This window comes from Salvelinus fontinalis, chromosome 12, assembly GCF_029448725.1.
Source record: "Salvelinus fontinalis isolate EN_2023a chromosome 12, ASM2944872v1, whole genome shotgun sequence".
NCBI classification, from domain to species: Eukaryota; Metazoa; Chordata; class Actinopteri; order Salmoniformes; family Salmonidae; genus Salvelinus; species Salvelinus fontinalis.
In genome coordinates, this window is record NC_074676.1 from 2,387,803 (window position 1) to 2,407,665 (window position 19,863).

The following is a 19,863-nucleotide window of genomic DNA, read 5'->3' on the forward strand; positions in this document are numbered from 1 at the left end:
AGTGCTCCCGCACATTGGCTAACCGGGCTATCTGCATTGTGTCTCGCCACCGACCAACCCCTCTTTTACACTACTGCTACTCTCTGTTCATCATATATGCAGTCACTTTAACCATATCTACATGTACATACTACCTCAATCAGCCTGACTAACCGGTGTCTGTATGTAGCCTCGCTACTTTTATAGCCTCGCTACTGTATATAGCCTGTCTTTTTACTGTTGTTTTATTTCTTTACTTACGTACCTATAGTTCACCTAACACTTTTTTTGCACTATTGGTTAGAGCCTGTAAGTAAGCAGTTCACTGTAAGGTCTACACCTGTTGTATTCGGTGACAAATACATTTTGATTTGATTTGAGAAAAACAATTACTTAATATGAAAAGTATTCAGACAAAACACAACTCATTTTTGTTATACAAACAACAGTGCAGTATTTTATTATTTTATACAAACCTTATGTTGCAATTCCAGTCATTTCTATAGTTCAAAAATACATTTTGCAGAGGAGTTCCATTGTTCCATAGAATTCTAATATTTGTTTCCTGGATATAGACAGTACACATATCCACTCACAAAATCTATTCCTCTAAAATCTTCTAAAACATCTATTTTTGAGCTTCTGGAACATGGTCAACGACACTCACGATCATTGAAGAAATATTATAATTTTGTTCATCGTGTTGTTTGTTTATGTTTAATTTTGTAACTATAGCTTTATTACAACTATCTATAGAAGTTGAGTTCTTTACATTTTCTGTTAAAAAAAAAAACATAGGATGGCCTAAAACTACGAAGACTGACTTATATGTCAAGTTGCCTACTGAAAAGAATGTCAAGATTTTTTTTGAACCCTTAAAACAAATAAAAACACATAACAAGATTGTTTTCGTGAAAAGACATGAACATGAGAGTATAGACAGAGATTGTTGGGCTGTTGTTGTTGTTTTGAGAAGGACAAAGCGCTTAGCGGCAAAACAGATACTACATCCCAAATGACACCCTATCCCTTATATAGTGCACTACTTTTGACCAGGGCCCTCTGGTCTAAAGTAGTGCACTATATAACGGATAGGGTGTCATGTTGGACACAGTCAGAGACACTGGCTGAGTGTTTGGCAAAGGAGGGTGACGACTGTGCTGCTGAAGTAAGCCAGAAGTCACACCTGCTGTGTCTCAGTCAGTCCTCAAGCTTCACTCTTTAGTTGTCACTCTGTCCTCTTCCCTAGAAAAAAAAAGAAGAAGAAAAAGTCTGGTGTCTGGATTCGATTGGGCTATTCTCAGTCAAAGGGCAAATTGCATTTTGACATGGTGGCTATGAAATTCCTTTCAGCATATGAATTGCTTCATTTTCTGCAGCGTTGGATTTGTGTTTTCATGTTGTTTCGGAGAACCTGCTTTTCCAGTTTAGTGACAAATGCATACCCGCTAAGGAGTATGCCATCAGTATTCAACATCCCCTTAACAAACAGAATTTCGACCAGTTTTGCCCGCTGGGTTTGTCCTATGGCGGTCTAATAAACGAGATCCGACCTACCTTTTCCTCCCTTCCCCTTGGGTTTGGAGGAGCACGGCTTGGTCACCGTGATGGTGGCCTCGCAGTCTAACTTGAACAGGTCTTTCTTCAGGGTTCCTGACCGGCTCTTGGTGCCGGTGGTCGTGTCACACTCGCCCCAATTGGTGAACCTGTACTTGCAGTCAGCTAGAAAGAAATAGCATCTATTTTATCATGTAAAACATCCATAAAAACACGTTCATCTAATTCCGTTATGATTAGGGACCAGAGTTTTTCCTGACCCTGATGAGACCTGACCAGTGACCATGAAAAACGATGGACCCTAGTTACTTAATGATGATGGTACAGAATGCAGATACATGTAGTATATTTACATATATGTGATTATATGTATGTACTGTATGTGTATGTCAGGACCACATCCATCTCCAACATTTGCCCTCTTACCACCAAAGGCCTTCTTCCAGTTGCAGGGGATATTGCACTTGTGTTTGGTGGTGTGCTCACTGCAGGTGGCCTCACGGAACCCATCTCCACAGTCACCAGCATTGGGCACACATTTCCCAAAGCGCTTCTCAGCACACTCTGCTTTGCCCCCCTCTTTGGCTTTCTGACCTGTGGCACCAAAAATAAAACAAGTAATAAAACAAGTAAAAATGTAATTGATTTTGCCTGACATTTGCTGTAACACAACATAACATGAGCTCTTTCAAAGGGATATTTTTTTTTAAAAATCTGACATACTGTACACATTAATGTAGTTTGATCACGTCTCACCTTTTTTGTCACCATGTTTGTGTGCTGCTTCTGCTGTGACCATCAAGGCCACAAGCAGCACAAGTGTCATTGAGAACACACCTTGCATTCTGTGGAGAGAAAATGTAATATCATTATCAACATATTACTGGAACGTTTACTAGCCACTGGGCTGAAAGAGATGATCAAAACACATTATGGTTCCATGTATGTCCTATATCTTTTTTATGCTTTTGGGAGTTGTATTTGTGCAGAGGCTTCGGACCTTTAGCTGTCGGGAAGAGAACTCAGATGCACAGCCACTCCGTTTATTCTACATGACCAACCCATTTTAACAGGATTTTTGTGAGCCATCATCATAATGTACTGGCTTATGCTGTACAATATTGGATGTGCTTAAGTTACATCTTAAATCGGTCACACATCTGCAATGTAGCCATTGGTGTTGATCCTACTATGATGACATAATGTTACAGCAACATTAATCATACTATGCATTCTCTTCAAGCCAGAGTATGAACTTTTTTTCTAATTGACAGAGACACCTAGGCTGTAGCTTGTGATTGGATTAATTGGATGGTTGGAAAGGTTTGTAACTTGTGAGTGACCATGGTTGAGTTCCTGCCCGACTACAGTCGTGGCCAAAGGTTTTGAGAATAACACAAATATTAATTTCCACAAAGTTTGCTATTTCAGTGCCTTTAGATATTTTTGTCAGATGTTACTATGGAATACTGAAGTATAATTACAAGCATTTCATAAGTGTCAAAGGCTTTTATTGACAATTACATGAAGTTGATGCGAAGAGTCAATAGTTGAAGTGTTGACCCTCTTTTTCAAGACCTCTGCAATCCGCCCTGGCATGCTGTCAATTAACTTCTGGGCCACATCCTGACTGATGGCAGCCCATTCTTGCATAATCAATGCTTGGAGTTTGTCAAATGCTTGGAATTTGTGGGTTTTTGTTTGTCCACCCGCCTCTTGAGGGTTGACCACAAGTTCTCAATGGGATTACAGTCTGGGGAGTTTCCTGGCCATGGACACAAAATATCGATGTTTTGTTCCACGAGCCACTTAGTTGTCACTTTTGCCTTATGGCAAGGTGCTACATCATGCTGGAAAAGGCATTGTTCGTCACCAAACTGTTCCTGGATGGTTGGGAGAAGTTGCTCTCAGAGGATGTGTTGGTACCATTCTTTATTCATGGCTGTGTTCTTAGGCAAAATTGTGAGTGAGCCCACTCCCTTGGCTGAGAAGCAACCCCACACATGAATGGTCTCAGGATGCTTTACTGTTGACATGACACAGGACTGATGGTAGTGCTCACCTTGTCTTCTCTGGACAAGCTTTTTTCCTGATGCCCCAAACAATAGGAAAGGGGATTCATCAGAGAAAATGACAGTCTTCAGCAGTCCAATCCCTGTACCTTTTGCAGAATATCAGTCTGTCCCTAATGTTTTTCCTGGAGAGAAGTGGCTTCTTTGCTGCCCTTCTTGACACCAGGCCATCCTCCAAAAGTCTTCGCCTCACTGTGCGTGCAGATGCACTCACACCTGCCTGCTGCAGTTCCTGAGCAAGCTCTGTGCTGGTGGTGCCCCGATCCCGCAGCTGAATCAACTTTAGGAGACGGTCCTGGTGCTTGCTGGACTTTCTTGGGCGCCCTGAAGCCTTCTTCACAACAATTGAACCGCTCTCCTTGAAGTTCTTGATGATCCGATAAATGGTTGATTTAGGTGCAATCTTACTGGCAGCAATATCCTTGCCTGTGAAGTCCTTTTTGTGCAAAGCAATGATGACGGCACATGTTTCCTTGCAGGTAATCATGGTTGACAGAGGAAGAACAATGATTCCAAGCACCACCCTCCTTTTGAAGCTTCCAGTCTGTTAATCAAACTCAATCAGCATGACAGAGTGATCTCCAGCCTTGTCCTCGTCAACACTCACACCTGTGTTAACGAGAGTATCACTGACATGATGTCAGCTGGTCCTTTTGTGGCAGGGCTGAAATGCAGTGGAAATGTTTTTGGGGGATTCAGTTCATTTGCGTGGCAAAGAGGGACTTTGCAGTTAATTGCAATTAATCTGATCACTCTTCATAACATTCTGGAGTATATGCAAATTGCCTTCATACAAACTGAGGCAGCAGACTTTGTGAAAATGAATATTTGTGTCATTCTCAAAACTTTTGTAGATGCGTAGGCATTTTTAAATATATTTTTATTTCACCTTGATTTAACCAGGTATGCCAGTTGAGAACAAGCTCTCATTTGCAACTGCGACCTTGCCAAGATAAAGCAAAGCAGTGCGACAAAAACAACAACACAGAGTTACACATAAACAAACGTACAGTTAATAACACACAACAACAAAAAAATCGAAAAATCTATGTACAGTGTGTGCAAATGTAGAAGAGTAGAGAGGTAGGAAATAAATAGGCCCTAGAGATAAAAATACTAATAAAAATAATAAAAACACTGGAGTGATAGATGTGCAGATGATGATGTGCACGATGTGCATGATCCTACCTCATTTGCACACACTGCATATAGACTTTTTCTACTGTATTATTGACTGTATGTTTGTTTATTCCATGTGTAACTCTGTGTTGTTCTTTTTGTCCCACTGCTTTGCTTTATCTTGGTCAGGTCGCAGTTGTAAATGAGAACTTTTTCTCAACTGGCCTACCTGGTTAAATAAAGGTGAAATAAAAAAAGAAATAAAAAAAAGTTCACGTAGAGATACTGGGGTGCAAAAGAGCAAGAGGGTAAGTAATAATATGGGGATGAGGTAGTTGGGTGAGCTGATTACAGATTGGCTGTGTACAGGTACAGTGATCAGTAAGCTGCTCAGACAGCTGATGCTTAAAGTTAGAGAAGGAGATATAAGGCTCCAGCTTCAGAGATTTTTGCAATTCGTTCCAGTCATTGGCAGCAGAGAACTGGAAGGAAAGGCGGCCAAAGGATATGTTGGCTTTGGGGATGACCAGTGTAATATACATGCTGGAGCACGTGCTACGGGTGGGTGTTGCTATGGTGACCAGTGAGCTGAGATAAGGCGGGGCTTTACCTAGCAAAGACTTATAGATGACATGGAGCCAGTGGATTTGGCGACAGATATGTAGTGAGGGCCAGCCAACGAGAGCATACAGGTCGCAGTGGTAGGTAGTATATGGGGCTTTGGTGAGAAAACGGATGGCACTGTGATAGAATACATCCAGTTTGATGAGTAGAGTGTTGGAGGCTATTTTGTAAATGACATCGCTGAAGTCAAGGATCAGTAGGATAGTCAGTTTTACGAGGGTATGTTTGGCGGCATGAGTGAAAGAGGCTTTGTTGCGAAATAGGAAGCCGATTCTAGATTTAATTTTGGATTGGAGATGCTTAATGTGAGTCTGGAAAGAGAGTTTACAGTCTAGCCAGACACCTAGGTATTTGTAGTTGTCCATATATTCTAGGTCAGGACCGTCCCGAGTAGTGATGCTAGTCGGGCGGGAGGGTGTGGGAAGCAATCGGTTGAAGAGCATGCATTTAGTTTTACTAGCATTTAAAAGCAGTTGGCGGACACGGAAGGAGTGTTGTATGGCGATGAAGCTCGTTTGTAGGTTTGTTAGCACAGTGTCCAAAGAAGGGCAAGATGTATACAGAATGGTGTCGTCTGCGTAGAGGTACATCAGAGAATCACCAGCAGCAAGAGCGACATCGTTGATATATACAGAGAAAAGAGCCGGTCCGAGAATTGAACCCTGTGGCACACCCATAGAGACTGCCAGAGTTCCGGACATCAGGCCATCCGATTTGACACACTGAACTCTATCTGAGAAGTAGTTGGTGAACCAGGCGAGGCAGTCATTTGAGAAGCCAAGGCTATTGAGTCTGCTGATAAGAATGCAATGATTGACAGAGTCGAAAGCCTTGGCCAGGTCGATGAAGACTGCTGCACATTACTGTCTTTTATCGATGGCGGTTATGATATCGTTCAGGACCTTGAGCATGGCTGATGTGCATCCATGACCAGCTTGGAAACCAGATTACATACTGGAGAAGGTACGGTTTGGATTCGAAATGGTCGGTGATCTGTTTATTAACTTGGCGTTTGAAGATTTTAGAAAGGCAGGCCAGGATCTATAGGTCTATATCAGTTTGGGTCTATAGTGTCTCTCCCTTTGAAGAGGGGGATGACCGTGGCAGCTTTCCAATTTTTGGGGATCTCAGACGATACGAAAGTGAGATTGAATATGCTAGTAATAGTGGTTGCAACAATTTTGGCGGAAAATTTTAGAAAGAGAGGGTCCAGATTGTCTTGCCCAGCTGATTTGTAGGGATCCAGCTTTTGCAGCTCTTTCAGAATATCAGCTGTCTGGATTTGGGTGAAGGAGAAGCGGGGCGGGGCAAGTTGCTGCAGGGGATGCTGAGATGTTGGCCGGGGTAGGGGTAGCCAGGTGGAAAGCATGGCCAGCCGTGGAAAAATGCTTATTGTAATGATCAATTACCGTAGATTTATCGGTGGTGACATTGTTTCCTTTCCTCAGTGCAGTGGGCAGCTGGGAGGAGGTGCTCTTATTCTCCATGGACTTTACACTGTCCCAAAACTTTTGGGAATTAGTGCTACAGAAAGCAAATTTCTGTTTGAAACAGCTAGCCTTAGCTTTCCTAACTGAGTACATTGGTTCCTGACTTACCTGAAAAGTTGCATATCGCGGGGGCTATTCGATGCTAATGCAGAACGCCACAGGATGTTTTTGTGCTGGTTAAGGGCAGTCAAGTCTGGGGTGAACCAAGGGCTATATCAGTTCTTAGTTCTACATTTTTTGAATGGGACATGCTTATTTAAGATGGAGAGGAAAGCACTTTTGAAGAGCAACCAGGCATCCTCACGGGATGAGGTCAATATCCTTCCAGGATACCCGGGCCAGGTCGATTAGAAAGGCCTGCTCACTGAAGTGTTTTAGGGAGCGTTTGACAGTGATGAGGGGTGGTCGTTTGACCGCAGACGCATTACGGATGCAGGCAATGAGGCAGTGATCACTGAGATCCTGGTTGAAGACAGCAGAGGTGTATTTAGAGGGCAGGTTGGTCAGGATGATATCTAAGGGGGTGCCCATGGTTACGGATTTAGGGTTGTACCTGGTAGGTTCCTTGATGATTTGTGTGAGATTGAGGGCATCTAGCTTAGATTGTAGGATGGCCGGGGTGTTAAGCATGTCCCAGTTTAGGTCACCTAACAGTACGAACTCTGAAGATAGATTGGGGGCGATCAATTCACATATGGTGTCCAGGGCACAACTGGGGACCGAAGGGGGTCTATAACAAGCGGCAATGATGAGAGACTCGTTTCTGGAGAGGTGGATTTTTAAAAGTAGAAGCTCGAATTGTTTGGGCACAGACCTGTATGACAGAACTCTGCAGGCTATCTCTGCACTAGATTGCAACTCCACCCCCTTTGGCAGTTCTATCTTGTCGGAAAATGTTATAGTTAGGGATGGAAATTTCTGGATTTTTGGTGGCCTTCCTAAGCCAGGATTCAGACACGGCTAGGACATCCGGGTTGGCGGAGTGTGCTAAAGTAGTGAATAAAACAAAGTTAGGGAGGATGCTTCTAATGTTTACATGCATGAAACCAATGCTTTTACGGTTACAGAAGTCAACAAATGAGAGCGCCTGGGGAGTTGTGGGGATGCTGAGGGCTGCAGGGCCTGGGTAAACCTCTACATTACCAGAGGAACAAAGGAGGCGTTGCATTGCATCAACCAATGGTTGCGTGCCACCTCAACGACTGTTGAGTTGGCCATCAATTTACTAATGCCGCCTTCACATGCTAGTCATAACTAGGAAACTTTCTAACTTTGTACCTATGTTTGTCCATCATATACAACCACCAACTGTTTGTTCATCGCTCTTGATCTAAGATGGCAACTCAGCGCAAATGCGCATGTGCCAATTGAATCTCAACAAGTACACAGTCAGTACTTGTATTTGATTAACGTTTATTGACAGCAAACAAAGAAAGACATATAACTACAGAGGGCAAACATAGGTACAAGGTTAGCATTTAATAAAAACATTATTTTTAAAGTATTGATCTTGGGTGAATCAATGTAGTCAGACCTGAATTCCAAAAAGCCTGCTCTCTGCTCCACTCCGTTGGTGGAGTTCATCAGAAACTTCCTTCACCAACGGAGTGGAGTTTAGTCAGCTACCGTGCCTTCAGAAAGTATTCATACACCTTGGTTTATTCCACATTTTGTTGTGTTACAGCCTGAATTAAAAACATATATGGTTTTTACCCATCTACACACAATACCGCATAATGACAAAGTGAAAACATGTTTTTAGACATTTTTGCAAATCTATTGAAAATGAAATACAAAACTATCTCATTTAAGTATTCACACCTTCATACATGTTAGAATCACCTTCGGAAGTGATTACAGCTGTGAGTCTTTCTGGGTATTCTCTAAGAGCTTTGCACACCTGGACTGTGCAATATTTTCACATTATTTTTTAAAAAATTCTTCAAGTTCTGTCACGTTGGTTGTTGATCATTGCTAGACAGCCATTTTTAAGTCTTGCCATAGATTTTCAAGCCGGTTCAAGTCAAAACTGTAACTAGGCCACTTAGGAACATTCAGTGTCGTCTTGGTCAGCAACTCCAGTGTATATTTGGCCTTGTGTTTTAGATTATTGTCCTGCTGAAAGATGAATTTGTCTCCCAGTGTCTGTTCGAAAGCAGACTGAACCAAGTCTGCTTTCGAACCTCTATGATTTTTGCTTGTGCTTAGCTCTATACCATTTATTTTTATGCCCCAAAAAACTCCCTAGTCCTTGCCAATGACAATCATACCCATTACATAATGCAGCCACCACCGTGCTTGAAAATACGAAGAGTGGTACTCAGTGATGTGTTGTGTTGGATTTTCCCCAAACATAACACTTTGTATTCAGGACATAAAGTGAATTTCTTTGCCAATTTTTTTGCAGTTTTATTTTAGTGCCTTATAAACAGGATGCATGTTTTGGAATATTTTTTTCTTTTGTACAGGCTTCCTTCTCTTCATTCTGTCATTTAGGTTAGTATTGTGGAGTAACTACAATGTTGTTGAGCCATCCTCAGTTTTTTCCTGTCACAGCCATTAAACTCGGTAACTGTTTTAAAGTCACTCTTGGCCTCAAGGTGAAATCCCTGAGCGGGTCCCTTCCTCTGGCAACTGAGTTAGGAAGGCCACCTGAATCGTTGTAGTGACTAGGTGTCTTGCTACACCATCCTAAGTGTAATTACTAACTTCACCATGCTCAAAGGGATAATCAATGTCTCTCTTTTTTATTTGTACCCATCTACCAATAGGTGACCTTAGCAAGCCATTGGAAAACCTACCTGGTCTTTGTGGTTGAATCAGTGTTTAAAGTTCATTGCTCGACTGAGGGACCGTACAGATAATTGTATGTGTGGGGTATAGCGATGAGGTAGTCATTCAAAACATGTTAAACACTATTATTCCCCTTAGAGTGAGTCCATGCAACTTATGTTACTTGTTAAGCAAATGTATACTCCTGAACTTATTTAGGCATGCCATAAAGGGGTGGAATACTTATTGACTCAAAACATTTCAGCTTTTCAATTTTAGTTAATCTGTAAAAAAGCATAAAAAAACATACACTAAACAAAAAATATATATGCAACATGTAAAGTGTTGGTCCCATGTTTCATGAGCTGAAATAAAATATCCCTGAAATTTTCCATACGCACAAAAAGCTTATTTCTCTCAAATTTTGTGAACAAATTTGTTTACATCCCTGTTAGTGAGCATTTTGCCAAGATAATCTATTCACCTAACAAGTGTTGCATATCAAGAAGCTGATTAAACAGCATGACCATTATACAAGTACACCTTGTGCTGGGGACGTTAAAAGGCCACTCTAAAATGTGCAGTTTTTCTCACACAACAGAACACCACAGATGTTTCAAGTTTGAGGGAGCGTACAATTGGTACGCTGACTGCAGGAATGTCCACCAGAGCTGTTGTCAGTGAATTTTATATTAATTTCTTTACCATAAGCCGCTTCCAACGTCATTTTAGAGAACTTGGCAGTACGTTCAACAGGCCTCACAACCGCAGACTAAGTGTAACCACACCAGCCCAGGACCTCCTGTAACGGCGGCGGTCCTCCTCCTCTTCGCCCGAAAAGGAGGAGTATTGATCGAACCAAGGCGCAGTGGAGTTTGAACACATATTTATTAAACGAAAACACGAACTTAACTAAACTAACAAAAACAACAAACGGTGTAGACAGACCTAGACGACGAACTACATAAAACAAGAAGAACGCACGAATAGGGAACAGACTACATAAACCGAACAAACCGTAAACAGTCCCGTATGGTGCAAACATATACACAGACACGGAAGACAATCACCCACCAACAAACAGTGAGAACACCCTACCTAAATATGACTCTTAATTAGAGGAGAACGCAAAACACCTGCCTCTAATTAAGAGCCATACCAGGCAACCCTTAAACCAACATAGAAACAGATAACATAGACTGCCCACCCAAAACACATGCCCTGACCTAAACACATACAAAAAACAACATAAAACAGGTCAGGACCGTTACAGAACCCCCCCCTCAAGGTGCGAACGCCGGGCGCACCAGCACAAAGTCCAGGGGAGGGTCTGGGTGGGCAGTTGACCACGGTGGTGGCTCCGGCTCTGGACGCTGTCCCCACACCACCATAGTCACTCCCCGCTTCTGTCTTCCCCTCCCAATGACCACCCTAAAACTAACATCCCCTAAATGAATGGCCAGCACCGGGAGAAGGGGCAGCACCGGGACAAGGGGCAGCACCGGGACAAGGGGCAGCACCGGGACAAGGGGCAGCACCGGGACAAGGGGCAGCACCAGGATAAGGGGCAGCACCAGGATAAAGACCAGCACCGGGATAAGGGGCAGCACCGGAACAAGGGGCAGCACCGGGACAAGGGGCAGCACCGGTACAAGGGGCAGCACCGGGATAAGGGGCAGCACCGGGACAAGGGGCAACACCGGGACAAGGGGCAGGTCCCGGCTGATATACTCAGGCAGATCCTGACTGAACGGCTCTCGACGCTCATGGCTGGCTGACGGCTCTCGACGCTCATGGCAGGCTGACGGCTCTCGACGCTCATGGCAGGCTGACGGCTCTCGACGCTCATGGCAGGCTGACGGCTCTCGACGCTCATGGCAGGCTGACGGCTCTCGACGCTCATGGCAGGCTGACGGCTCTCGACGCTCATGGCAGGCTGACGGCTCTCGACGCTCATGGCAGGCTGACGGCTCTCGACGCTCATGGCAGGCTGACGGCTCTCGACGCTCATGGCGGGCTGGAGACACGCACCATAGGGAGAGTGCGTGGAAGAGGAACAGGGCTTTGGAGATGCACTGGAAGCCTGGTGCGTGGTGTAGGCACTGGTGGTACTGAGCTGGGGTGGGAAGGTGGCGCCGGAAATACCGGACCGTGGAGGCGTACTGGCACTCTTGAGCATTGAGCCTGCCCAACCTTACCTGGTTGAATGCTCCCGGTCGCCCGACCAGTGCGGGGAGGTGGAATAACCCGCACCGGCCTATGTAGGCGAACCGGGGAAACCATGCGTAAGGCAGGTGCCATGTATGCCGGCCCGAGGAGACGCAATGGAGACCAGACGCGTTGAGCCGGCCTCATGACACCTGGCTCAATACCCAATCTAGCCCTTCCAGTGCGGGGAGGTGGAATAACCCGCACTGGGCTATGCACTCGTACAGGAGACACCGTGCGCTCTACTGCGTAACACGGCGCCTGCCCGTACTCCCGCTCTCCACGGTAAGCCTGGGAAGTGGGCGCAGGTCTCCTACCTGCCCTTGGCCCACTACCTCTTATCCCCCCCCCCAAGAAATTTTTGGGTGTTACTCACGGGCTTTTTGGGCTTCCGTGCCATAACTCCGGTTCCTCTCTCCGGTAGCCTCTGCTCTCCGCAGTGCCTCCAGCTGTTCCCATGGGAGGCGATCCCTACCAGCCAGGATCTCCTCCCATGTGTAGCAACCTTTCCCGTCCAATATATCGTCCCAAGTCCAATCCTCCTTCTTTTCCTGTCCCTTACTCCATTTACTCCGCTGCTTGGTTCTGGAGATTTGGTGGGTGATTCTGTAAAGGCGGTCCTCCTCCTCTTCGCCCGAAAAGGAGGAGTATTGATCGAACCAAGGCGCAGTGGAGTTTGAACACATATTTATTAAACGAAAACACGAACTTAACTAAACTAACAAAAACAACAAACGGTGTAGACAGACCTAGACGACGAACTACATAAAACAAGAAGAACGCACGAATAGGGAACAGACTACATAAACCGAACAAACCGTAAACAGTCCCGTATGGTGCAAACATATACACAGACACGGAAGACAATCACCCACCAACAAACAGTGAGAACACCCTACCTAAATATGACTCTTAATTAGAGGAGAACGCAAAACACCTGCCTCTAATTAAGAGCCATACCAGGCAACCAAAACCAACATAGAAACAGATAACATAGACTGCCCACCCAAAACACACGCCCTGACCAAAAACACATACAAAAACAACATAAAACAGGTCAGGACCGTTACACCTCCACATCTGGCTTCACCTGAGAGATCGTCTGTACCTGGCAGATGGCAGTCAACGTCTACGGTGTTCGTGTGGACGAACTGTTTGCTGATGTCAACGTTGTGAACAGAGTGTCCCATGGTGGTGGTGAAGTTATGGTATGAGCAGACATAAGCCACAGACAATGAACACAATTGCAATTTATCGATGGCAATTTGAATGCACAGAGATACCGTGACGAAATCCTGAAGCCCATTCATTCATCCGCCGCCATCACTTCATGTTTCAGCATGATAATGCACAGCCCCATGTACACAAGCTGAAATGTCCCAGTTTTTCCAAGTCCTGCATATTCAACAGACATGTCACCCATTGAGCATGTTTGGGATGCTCTGGGTCGACGTGTACAACAGCGTGTTCCATTTCCCGCCAATATCCAGCAACTTCGCAGAGTCATTGAAGAGGAGTGGGACAACATTCCACAGGCCACAATCGAAAGCCTGATCAACTCTATTTGAAGGAGATGTGTCGCACTGCATGAGGCAAATGGTGGTCGCAAATGCTGGACTGGTTTTATGATCCACACCCTTGCTTTTTTTAAAAGAAATATGTGACCAACAGATTCATATCTGTATTCCCAGTCATGTGAAATCCATAGACTAGGGCCTAATTAATTCATTTCAATTGACTGATTTCCTTATATGAACTATAACTCAGTAAAATCTTTGAAATTAATACATGTTGCATTTATATTTTTGTTCAGTGTAATTTCACTTTGACATTATGCGTTATTGTGTGTAGGCCAGGGACACAAAATCTCAATTTACTCTAAATTCAGGCTGTAATATGGAATGTGGAAAAAGTCAAGGGTGTGAATCATTTCTGAAGGCACTATATGTGTTGCTATGAGTTCCTGCACCTCAATGCAGTACACTGTACTTATTATAACATACTTTGTTCTGTTCTCAGTCAGTTTATAGACAACTTTACTTTGAAGTTACTCTGCAGTTAACTAACTGTCCTTCATCTTAGTTGGTGGATCATTTTAGGCTATGAACATAGCCTACTAATATCTGTATTTTTGTTTCCATGAAAAACCACGCAAATACACTACCGTTCAAAAGTTTGGGGTCACTTAGAAATGTCCTTGTTTTTGAAAGAAAAGCAAATGTTTTGTCCATTAAAATAACATCAAATTGATCAGAAATACAATGTAGACATTGTTAATGTTGTAAATGACTATTGTAGCTGGAAACGGCAGATTTTTTTATGGAATATCTACAGTTGAAGTCGGAAGTTTACATACACCTCAGCCAAATACATTTAAACTCAGTTTTTCACAATTCCTGACGTTTAATTTAATTCCCTGTCTTAGGCTGTTGGGATCACCACTTTATTTTAAGAATGTGACAATGTCAGAATAATAACAGAGAGAATGATTTATTTCAGCTTTTATTTCTTTCATCACATTCCCAGTGGGTCAGAAGTTTACATACACTCAATTAGTATTTGGTAGCATTGCCTTTAAATTGTTTAACTTGGGTAAAACGTTTTGGGTAGCCTTCCACAATCTTCCCACAATAAGTTGGTTGAATTTTGGCCCATTCCTCCTGACAGAGCTGGTGTAACTGAGTCAGGTTTGTAGGACTCCTTGCTCGCACTCGCTTTTTCAGTTCTGTCCATACATTTTCTATAGGATTGAGGTCAGTGCTTCGTGATGGCCACTCGAATACCTTAACTTTATCATCCTTCAGGCATTTTGCCACAACTTTGGAAGTATGCTTGGAGTCATTATCGATTTGGAAGACCCATTTGCGACCAAGCTTTAACTTCCTGACTGATGTGTTGAGATGTTGCTTCAATATATCCATACCATTTTCCTCCCTCGTGATGCCATCTATTTTGTGACGTGCACCAGCCTCCTGCAGCAAAGCACCCCCGCAACATGATGCTGCCACCACCGTGCTTCACGATTGGGATGGTGTTCTTCGGCTTGCAAGCCTCCCCCTTTATCCTCCAAACATAACGATAGTCATTTAGGCCAAACAACTCTATTTTTCTTTCATCAGACCAGAGGACATTTCTCCAAAAAGTACGATCTTTGTCCCCATGGCAAGTTGCAAACCGTAGTCTGGCTTTTTTATGACGGTTCATCTCTAGGAGACAGAACGCATCTCCTTCCTAAGCTTCCTGATTTATTTTGATTTTCCCATGATGTCAAGCAAAGAGGCACTGAGTTTAAAGGTAGGCCTTGAAAGGTAGGCCTTGAAATACATCCACAGGTACACTTCCAATACACTTCCAATGATGTCAATTAGCCTATCAGAAGTTTCTAAAGCCATGACATAATTTTCTGGAATTTTCCAAGCTGTTTAAAGTCACAGTCAACTTAGTGTATGTAAACTTCTGACCCACTGGAATTGTGATACAATGAATTTGAAGTGAAATAATCTGTCTGTAAACAATTGTTGGAAAAATTAAATGGGTCATGCACAAAGTAGATGTCCTAACCGACTTGCCAAAACTATAGTTTGTTAACAAGAAATTTGTGGAGTGGTTGAAAAACGAGTTTTAATGACTCCAACCTAAGCGTATGTAAACTTCCGACTTCAACTGTACATAGGCGTACAGAGGCCCATTATCAGCAACCATCACTCCTGTGTTCCAATGGCACGTTGTGTTATCCAATCCAAGTTTATAATTTTAAAAGGCTAATTGATCATTGGAAAACCCTTTTGCAATTATGTTAGCACAGCTGAAAACTGTTGTTCTGATTAAAGAAGCAATAAAACGGGCCTTCTTTAGACTAGTTGAGTATCTGGAGCATCAGTATATGTGGGTTCGTTTACAGGCTCAAAATGGCCAGAAACAAATAACTTTCTTCTGAAACTCGTCAGTCTAGTCCTCTTCTGAGAAACGAATGCTATTCCATGCAAAAAATTGCCAAGAAACTGAAGATCTTGTACAACGCTGTGTCCTACTCCCTCCACAGAACAGCGCAACCTGGCTCTAACCAGAATAGAAAGAGGAGTGGGAGGCCCCGGTGCACAACTGAGCGAGAGGACAAGTATATTTGTAACGGTTCTCCTCCTCCTCTACAACCGAAGAGGAGGAGTAGTGATTGAACCAAGGCGCAGCAAGTTGTGAATACATAATTTATTTAAAGAAAAGACGAAAACACGAACTTCACTATAAACTAACAAAACAACAAACGGAGTAGACAGACCTGGACAACGAACTTACATTAAACACGAAGTACGCACGAACAGGGAAAATAGACTACACAAAATGTCGATGTACAAAAACAAACCGAACAGTCCCGTATGGTGCGACAAACACTGACACACGAGACAACCACCCACAACGAACACTGTGAAACAACCTACCTAAATATGACTCTCAATTAGAGGAACGCCAAACACCTGCCTCTAATTAAGAGCCATACCAGGCAACCCTTAAACCAACATAGAAACAGAAAACATAGAATGCCCACCCAAACTCACGTCCTGACCAACTAACACATACAACAAACTAACAGAAATAGGTCAGGAACGTGACAATATTAGTGTCTAGTTTGAGAAACAGACGCCTCACAAGTCCTCAACTGGCAGCTTCATTAAATAGTACCCGCAAAACACCTCTTCAAGAGTGAAGAGGCGACTCCGGGATGCTGGCCTTCTAGGCAGAGTTCCTCTGTCAAGTGTCTGTGTTCTTTTGCCAATCTTAATCTTTTATTTTCATTGGCCAGTCCGAGATATGGCTTTTTCTTAGCAACTCTGCCTAGAAGGCCAGCATCCCGTAGTCACCTCTTCACTCTTGACGTTATGCTGATGTTCCAGATATTAAACTAGTCTAAAGAAGCCTGTGTTATTGCTTCTTTAATCAGAACAACAGTTTTCAGCTGTGTTAACATGATTGCAAAAGGGTTTTCTAATGATCAATTAGCCCTTTAAAACTATTAACTTGGATTAGCTAACACAACGTGCCATTGGAACACAGGAGTGATGGTTGCTGATTATGGGCCTCTGTACGCCTTTGAAGATATTCCAGCTACAGCTACAATAGTAATTTACAACATTAACAATGTCTACACTGAATTTCTGATCAATTTGATGTTATTTTAATGGACAAAACATTTTCTTTTCTTTCAAAAACAAGGCCATTTCTAAGTGACTCCAAACTTTTGAACGGTAGTGGACATCTATACACCACTTACAGACATTTTCCTGTTGACAGATATGCATGATGAAAGTAGGCTAATGGATTCGTACATCGCTCTTATCCGATCATAATATTTTGCCTAGTTAACCTTTGTCTCACTGAATCAACTGAACTCCTTCAAGCCTTCTGCCATTACTTGATGAGTGCTCAATCAACAAGTACGGCAGTATATCCCCTTAATATGTGGGCCACAGGCATCCCCTTTGAATACATTAAATGTGTCAATAACCCATACATCTCTTCCTCTCTCTCCACACTCCCCCCCCCCCCCCCCCCTCCTCCATTACTGGGCTGGGAAATTACAGAGTCTTCTTTGAGAGTTCAGTTTCAAGAGAAAGGCCTCCATTAAATGAGTCCGTTCTTTCACACGTCAGCCGGCCGAGCAAATCCCGCTCGTCTCCCGGCCCCAAATGTGGAGGGCTTCTCCGGGCTTTTGTGTGAACAGAACAGGCTCTCAGCAGGCTCCCTCTCCCTCTCTGTGCTCCAGCCATGCGGAGGGAGAGGCCAAGCGCTTGCTGAAAGGCCTTTAGAGTCCCCTCAAAGGAATACTGATTCATTGGGCCAAAACAAAGGGCCTTCTTGCCTGTTTTCATTTCTCTCAAAAGCCCTAACACAGATCCCATGCCACATCTTAGGAGCAAGGCCTCTCCACTGTCCAGCTGAATGTAAACCTATTTGCATAAGAAGACAATGAAGTCTTAAGATGAAGAAAATAAGCGTGATGCTCCCTTTGGTAGATGCGAGGGCAGTACATTTTGAGAACTTCCTCATGAACCGGAGAGTTCACTCTCCCAAAAGGCAAACTTCATGAAAGTCGTTTAAAGATGATCTGGAACGCAGATCCGCCGTGGATCTCCAGAACAAAATTATCTTGTCAACCAAACACTGTATAAACACTGTGAATCAAGGTTTTACTAAGACAGGACCTTGTTATAACCGTGGAACCAACATGCGCAGACATACTGAACAAATAGACAACGTGAGCTGAGGATGTCACAACTGTTCACACCTACTTCACAACAACTGTCTCACAACTACATACAAGACAAACAAAGCCTTAGCTAAAAGTTTGGGAAAATAACATCTTTAAAAGTTGCTGTCAAGGGAGGGAGCTACAAAAGAGTGATGGGGGTGCATTCCATTCCTCCATTCACTCTTCCTCAGTTCAACCATGACTTAGTTGTAAAGCCTGAATATAGTCTCATATAGGATTACCTTACCATGCCATGCCTTATAGCCTAAAACTAGACAAAAGTGTGTGGAAAATCTCTGGCAGGATTGACATCCTGCAAGTGCACGAAGAGTGTTGCTTTAATTGGGAGTAAAATATAACCCCGGGGCAAACAATGAGCTAGCCATGGTAGTTTCCTACAAGGTCAGATGAATCGCAACATTTTGAAGGTTTTGACAGGAGAACAAACACATTTAGAAACCACACTGTCTGATGACTGTCCCATCATGAATAGAAACCACTTTTTCTATCATTCAAACTCAATTAATTAGATCACTTGCACTATCAAAAGCTGAATCTACTTTCCCATATTTGAATTTAACAATTATATACGATTGAATAATTACATCTGATTCTGGTTTAGGTGGTAATACCTGTAAGCTAAACAAGTAACACCATAGGATACCCTTTCTAACACCTAATAGAGTTGGGCTAAATGATAACACAAGGATGCTCCTGTAGGAATTTGAAAACAAAGTTTAAAAAAAATCTCCCTCCCATTGTATAAAGTCTTAAACGGTATATTCAAAATGTACCTTAGAGTTTGAGAATATAGAGTAACAACCCAGTCTGTAGCGATATGGTATTTGATTGTTCGTAAAACAAATTGGATATTTGGTTTGTGCGTAATGCGCACTACCCAGCCTACCGAAGCATGCACTTGTTCTGAACATCGACAGATAATCAGTGAACAAAGAAACAATGTAAATAACATATGGATATGCTCTATGATTCTTAATAATGAATGCCTTAAACTGACCAAAAAATGCGGGATAAGAAAACAGTGCGTCAACTTACTTCATTCTCACAAACAGGCAACTTCACAGTCAAATCACTATACCGGTTGTGTAGTCGTTTGCTTCCCGCACCCAGACTACAGCTTGCGTTTACTGTGTCGTCCTACTTTTTTGTCGAAACTAGTTTGAGCTGGTCGCATATGAACAATGTTTAAATCTACCCCTCGGTGACATCACTTATCCATGTGGCATCACTTTAATCCATATAATGGGAGGCAAAACAAGCCCATCTAATTTGCATCACACACAGTGGTCATGATTTCTGAGACCTGTCTGCTTCATGAATTATTATTCATTCAAACGTGTTTTTACAGTAAGTTTATCCCTTACACCTTTTTTGTGACATCCCTTTTATTATTGTTAAATACACCTGTTGTCCTCAAGTAACACTGTAGACTCTCAAATATATTAATATTGCATTTAATATAGCCTTAGATGCAAATATTATGTCAGTGTTATGTTACAATCCAAAATTCTGAACCACATGTCTGTTATAAGAATGTAAAGAGGTATGGGGGAAACCTGCAGAATGGCAGGTGAATTGCAAGCCAAAGAGCTAAGTAGAATATATAGTTTAAGTTTTCACTACTAGGGCCAGTAATTCGCATCTTGATTCTCAGGTTTTCCAACCCAGCAAATTAGCTGTTCACATCATCCATCAATGATTCACTGCGTCCTTATTGCACAACAGACCCACAATGTACACATTTTTTACCCATGGTCATAAACATGTTTCCCTCTCA

At 43.0% G+C, this 19,863-nt stretch overlaps 2 protein-coding genes across 3 annotated transcripts in view; one reads left to right on the forward strand and one right to left on the reverse strand.

The window, feature by feature from the left end:
* LOC129866615 (activating molecule in BECN1-regulated autophagy protein 1B-like) overlaps positions 1 to 19,863 on the forward strand; it is a 111,078-nt gene that overhangs the window by 48,250 nt on the left and 42,965 nt on the right. The gene's annotated exons all lie outside the window — the stretch shown is intronic.
* On the reverse strand, positions 405 to 19,279 carry LOC129866617 (midkine-A-like). Its single transcript, XM_055939373.1, has 5 exons — positions 19,122 to 19,279; positions 2,293 to 2,381; positions 1,963 to 2,130; positions 1,537 to 1,701; positions 405 to 1,224 (listed from the first exon to the last, which is right to left on the reverse strand). The coding sequence occupies exons 1-5, from the start codon at positions 19,124 to 19,126 to the stop codon at positions 1,208 to 1,210; spliced, it is 444 nt and encodes a 147-aa protein (XP_055795348.1). The 5' UTR covers positions 19,127 to 19,279; the 3' UTR covers positions 405 to 1,207.